Source organism: Sceloporus undulatus, chromosome 3 (genome assembly GCF_019175285.1).
Source record: "Sceloporus undulatus isolate JIND9_A2432 ecotype Alabama chromosome 3, SceUnd_v1.1, whole genome shotgun sequence".
In the NCBI taxonomy this organism is placed as follows: Eukaryota; Metazoa; Chordata; class Lepidosauria; order Squamata; family Phrynosomatidae; genus Sceloporus; species Sceloporus undulatus.
In genome coordinates, this window is record NC_056524.1 from 252,999,246 (window position 1) to 253,005,460 (window position 6,215).

At 43.3% G+C, this 6,215-nt stretch overlaps 1 protein-coding gene across 1 annotated transcript in view; it reads left to right on the forward strand.

Moving 5' to 3' along the window:
• Positions 1-628: 628 nt before the first annotated feature.
• Positions 629-6,215, forward strand: part of LOC121925982 (EGF-like and EMI domain-containing protein 1) — a 292,397-nt gene continuing 286,810 nt past the window's right edge. Inside the window, exon 1 of the mRNA XM_042458538.1 lies at positions 629-899. Coding sequence (XP_042314472.1) covers positions 826-899 — 74 coding nt within the window. The 5' untranslated portion in view covers positions 629-825. The remainder of the gene's footprint in view (positions 900-6,215) is intronic.

The window sequence follows — 6,215 nt, forward strand, 5'->3', positions numbered from 1 at the left end:
TATCTAGAACAGAACTGGGATATTTATTGCCTTAAGTACCTCATCTGAGAAATGCTTAGTGTGGGAAGAAGAGTAAAAGTTACTAAACCCTAGCTGCAATCCAGTTTCTTGGGCAATGCTCCTACTAAAGGGGGTCTTAACCATTTGGGGGCTGCTGGTTTTATTGATGTGTCAGCTGCATCCTTCATCATATATATATATATATATATATATATACATACATACATACATATATATATACATATATGCTTTTATTCAGATATTACTCTCCTCACCTGCTTAGATTGCTATCTCAAAAACTTTGCCTTCTGAAGTCACTTCATCTGAGTAACTGCATTCTAAAAGCAATGCGAAAGTCACCTGAATCAATGTAGAAATCACTCCTCTCTGGTGCCCAGAATTCCCTCGTCTGGAACCATGGCAAGTTGAAGCGGTATCAAAGCGGATCATTTCTACAGTGTGGATGCAGCAGATGCCTTAATAGCAGATCAGCCAGGCTCTGCCCTCTGTCTCTCTTTAATTAGGGGGCGGGGCTGGGAATCCGCGAGCCCCCTGATTGGCCCCGCTGAGGCTTTAAAAGGGCTTTGGAGGCGGGATTTGGTGGCTCAGTGGTGTGGATGCTCAGAAAGCAAAGAGACTCTGTTTGGTTTTTGTTGCCAGTCTTCTGCAGCCTCAGCATCCAAGACAGACTCCTCTCCTGAAGCCTCTTGCCTCCTTCCATGCCAGCTCCTTCTCCTGCCTCCTTGTCTCCCTGCCAAGCTGACCCTGGAAGCTGAACTTTCGCCTCTCCTCCTCCTCTTCCTGCAAAGCCCAGAATCCACAGACATGAAGCCCAGCGGAGCCTGGCTTTGGTGGACCATGGGCAGCCTGATGGCTGCGGGGCAACTGCAGCAGGGCATGTGAGTGGCTCTTTTGGGAAGTCTTTGCAAAGGGCGGGGGCGGGTGGGTGGGTGGCTGACCAGGCAAGTCCTCCTTTTCCAGGACCTGTCCTCCATTTCCACCTCCTGCCCAGGAGGCATTCCAAAAGCGCCCTCCAATTTGAGCAGGACTAAGCGGCTCCAGTGGTTTGGACCTAGGCTAGGACCTGGAGGAGAACAGGGTTCTTCGAATCCATGGAAACGCACTGTCGGTGACCTTGGGCAAGTCACACTCTCTCAGCCTCAGAGGATGTCAGAGTTTTATCTAGATAACTCCAGGGAGAGGTGGTGTGGCATAGGGGTTTGAGCCTTGGATTCTGCAGACCAGGGTTGGATACCCAGGTCGGCCACAAAACCCACTGGTGATCTTAGGCCAGTCACATTCTCTCAGCCTCAGGGGAAGGCAAAGGCACCTCCCCCCGAACCAAACTTGCCAAGAAAGCCCTGTGATAGGTTTATCTTAAGGTGAGCTTGGGCCAGTCACACTCTCTTAGCCTCAGGGGAAGGCAAAGGTAAGCCTCTGAACCAACCTTGGCAAGAAAGACCTGTAATAGATTTATCTTAAGGTGAAGTCAGGCAAGTCACAGTCTCCCAGCCTCAGAGGATGTCAAGGGCAAACCTTCCCCCCAAAGCAATCTTGCCAAGAAGACCCCATGATAGGGTTGCCGTAGGTCGAGGATGATTTGAAGGCACACAACAGGTGTGTTTTTAGCTTTTCATGGGTCATGGCCTACATTTCCCCTTGGTGTCCTACGTTTGGTGGTGCCTCATCCTCCTTTGTAGTTAGGACATCTGGTCACTCTGGGGCAGGAGGGCAAACTTTGGGATGGTTGGTTTTGCCCACACCACTTGAATGTGGTCTGAGTCTCAACAAAACTCTGAAACAATTGGATGGATGCAGGGAGAGAGAGAAAAAGGGCAGAAAGAGAATAAGATTTTACCTCCTTCCCTGATCCAAATTCTCATTGGGATGGCACCCTTCTCCTTCTTGGTTGTGTGTGTTGTGTCCCTTTGAGTCCTTTCTGACTTATAGCGACCCTATCCTGGGGTTTTCTTGGCAAGATTGGTTCAGAGGGGGTTTGCCATTGCCATCCTCTGAGGCTGAGAGAGTGTACCTTCATGGCTGAGCTGGGAATCCAATCTTGGTCTCCAGAGTCCAAGGCTCAAACTCCTATGCCACACTGCCTGTCTTCTTAGTTATTTAGATAAAATTCTTGCTCGCCTTTTTTCTGGATGACAGATGATGATCTTGTGGTGGTTGTGTCCCTTTGAATAATTTGTGACTTATGGAGACCCGAAGATGAACCTGTTACTGAGCTTTCTTGGCAGAATGGGTTTGAAGGGGGTTTGCGGTTGCCTTCCTCTGGCTCTGAAAAAGTGTGACTTGCCCACAGTCTCCCAGTGGCTTTCCATAGCTCACCTAGGGTTGGAACTTGGTCTCCAGAGTCACAGTCCAGAGTTTAAACCACTATGTCACACTGGTTCTGTATGCAATGACAACAAGTGACTGTGGCATAAAAAGTGAAGGTGCAGCTGCTGACCTGTAACCAGGTGAGACCTTTCTGTCTTCTCTCTCTGCCCCTAATCATTGTTCAAGCTGGTAGCCGCTCTCCTGGGTCTTGGGAGAAGTCTGTTCAAGGTCCCCCACCTTTTTTTTTTTTTGCAGATGGCAAGGGATGGACCTGGGAATTTTTTTTTAACTAAAAATGAAAGCCAGTTGATGGAGACATGTTTCCCACCCCCCAGGTTTACCTCCTCTTCTGTCTCCTTTCATAGGATCAAGTCTGGTGAAGTTTATCTGTTGTTGTTTTTAATTGGATCCCTGAAATGGCACTCTTAAGAAGGCGAGGAGATTAATATTTGAATAAAAGAGAGAGAGAGAGATGAAGGATGCAGTTGACACATCAATAAAACCAGCAGCCCCCCCAAATGGTTAAGACTCCCTTTAGTAGGAGCATTGCCCAAGAAATTAGGTATAGGATTGCAGCTAGAGTCTAAGAACTTTTACTGTTCTTCCCACACTAAGCATATCTCAGATGACGTACTTAAGGCAATCAATATCCCAATTCCATTCCAGATATTGTTACTCCAGTCTCATTGATGGAATTCACAACTGTTTTGCACAGGACAAAATTCACTGCCATGACAGCAACTGCGTGTCCCAGTGTGTCTATTGGCATATATAAACCATTTTTGCTGTGAGTGCTAGTAGTGCCTGCAGTTTTCTCCCAAAAGTGATGCTTTCATTGTAGAATCCAATATAGAAAATTCCCTTGGTCTGAACTCTTAGGTTTACTTAGATCATATGTAGCCCTTTGTGGCTTATTCCTGAGTAAACCTGTGTAGAACTGCACTGTTGCTCTCAGTGTAGGGAGGGAGGTGGGTTTTCAATCCTATTCCTGTGGAATCTAGTATAAATGCCTTTATGCAAAGATTCTTGTCTCCACATGCTAATAGCAACATTGTATTGCATTTCTCAAGCAGTAACAGGAAAAATGTCAGGTGCAAAAGTTTCTTAGTGTATGGAAAGTGTGCTAGAATCACAACATTATAACTGATCGGTTTTGGCTCACTTTATTTTTTTTCCTTCAGGTTATTTTTATGTTGATTTTGGAATGCAAATTGCTCAGAAGAGGCTTCAGAATGCAAAGTTTTTTTTAAATCAGGGAACACATACAATCTTATGTGCTTTACCTATATTTACAACGTTCAACTCCTGTGCAAACAACACAGTCCAGTCTTCATTCTGTGACACATTCTTATGCATCTCCTCTCTCTGTCTTCTTACGCATAAATCTCTTCTTTCTGTTGTTTGCTGTTACTACAATTTAGCATTTGATGTTTTGCTATACGACAGTGTAACATTATGTACAAATAATCATCAACCAAGGTTTGCAGATGCACTTCAAAGCATTTATTTATTTATATTTCATTTTTGTGAAATCTGAATAATTATTTTTTTATTTGTTTGTATCATTTTATGAAACCATGACTCAATCTGGACTTTCATTTAGTGACAATTCTATTACTGGTTCAGATGCATTTCTTGTATTTGCATAAATTGCCTTCTTATTCGTTGTTTGCTGTTTATCTACACATATTAGCATTTGAGTTTGCAGTGTAACATGTAGATCCGGAGTGTTATACCAAGTTTGCAGATTCACATTCAAGCATGCATTTATTATTTATATTTCATTTTTGTGAAATATGAATTATGATTTTTTTTTATTTGTTTGGAATCATTTTATGAAACCATGACTTCAAGGCAATCTGGATTTCATTTAGTGACAATTAGTACTGGTGCAGATGCTAGAAGAAGGCAACTCAGGCATGAATGGAAAATCTAGGGCTTGATCCTCACCTGCCAGCTTTGGGATGGAGGCTGGGAACACTGCTTTTTGTACTGAGTCAAAGTAATAAAACGATTGAACTGCTGGAAGATAATCTCAAATGGTAATTTGACAAGAATGAAGGATTGGGAGGGCTTTAATTATATTGCATTAATTAATTGGAGTCAAAGAGGGTGGCTTTGTGCATGGTGTGTGTGGTGCCTTGCCCATTTTCATGTCTTCTATAATGCTTGAGTGACACTGTATAGTCTTTTCTGCAGCCTACAATTGGGGTCAGTCCCATGGCAAAAAGTTTAATTGGATTTCTTTTTCTTGACAGCTGTTTTGTGCAATAGTTGCAGACTTCAGGTCTCCAGGGGTTATTAAACAGAGAAGCGATTAGTGAGATGTGCAGTTCATGGGTGCGGTGGGAAAAGAAGAGGGGAGGGTAAGCATATTGGTGTCTGTATGTTACAACCATCTCTCCCCCCCCCCCCCCCCCCCCCCCCCCTTTGCTACCCCTAACATCCCCACCCCCCCCCCCCCCCCCCCCCTTGAACTGTTCTGAGAAGCCTAAGTATTCACAGGCTCTCCACCTCCCAGCCCCAGTTGCCATTTGATGAATGTAGCAGATTGCTTCCTCTTGGAAGATCACCTGCCTCCTCATGTTTGAGGGGCCAGTCCAAGAACTATTTTCAATCAATCAAACTATTCTCATAGAACTTGGGTAACTGCTTCTGCTTTCTATGTTGGGGAGGGTGTCACAGAAAGTTGGAAAAATTCCTAGGCTTTACCTTTAGTAGAATCATAAAATCATAGAGCAGGAAGAAGCTGTAAGGGTCACCTAGTCCAACCCACATCATGTAAGAATATACAACTAAAGCACTCTTGGAATGTGCACATTTTTAAATGTGTTCTTTTTAAAGACATCTACAAAACAGAGACCATATACTTCAAGACAGTCTTTTCCACTGCCAAACAATTCTTGCCATAAAGAAGTTTTTTAGGTGAAATCTTTTTTCTTGTAATTAGAATCTATTAGTTTGTTTTCTAGTCTATGGAGCAGTTGGAAATTGGTTTGCCCCATCTTCTGTATTTATTTATTTTATTTCAAGGATTTCTATCCCACCCTTTTCCCACAATGGGATTCAAGGCAGGTTAGTGTATGACATCCCTTTAAATATTCAGAGATGGTTATGGAAACCCATTGCATGACCTTGGGCAGCTCACATACTCTCAGCCTCAGCAACCTCTGTAGTAGGTTCATTTTAGTTTTCATATGCCAGAAATGACTTGGAAGGCACACCACCGCCACCTCAAGAATCGTATTGCCTCCCAGTCTTCTCCTTTAAATTAAACATATCAGTTGTCCTAAGTCATTCCTCATAAGATGTAACTGTGGTTTTTCTTACGTTTTTTCAAGATGACTTCAACTTATGGTGGCTCTATCATAGGGGTTTTCTTGGCAATATTTATTCAGAGGAGATGTGATAGAGTGTCGAATTCCTATGTTCATTCAGTGGATTTGTATGGCTGAGTAGATATATGAATCCTTGTCTCATAGGGTCTTAGTCTATCACTTAAACCATGATACCAGGCTAGCACTGATAGCCTTACTACCACAAAAATAAATCTGTATACCGGATGGGATGCTGATCTTCAGTTGCTGGTTTGGTATCTTTTGCTGCAAGGATTAGAAATCTCTTTCAGACTGAGGCCAAACTCAAGTTTCAGAGAAGTTATCAAAGGATATTCCAGGCAGGCCAAAGGCAAGACGGTGACATCAAGACTACAAGTGTATTCTATCTTAAGGCTTTTACTGATAGTAGCAAAGCCTATGGTGAGACATTTCAACCTTTCAGGACATTTCTAGATTGTACCTGTATTGCACCCTGTTCACCAAAGCTTTACAAGGGATCAATATAGCATTGTCACCAGTTTGCCTAGGCTTTCTCTCTCTCTCTCTCTC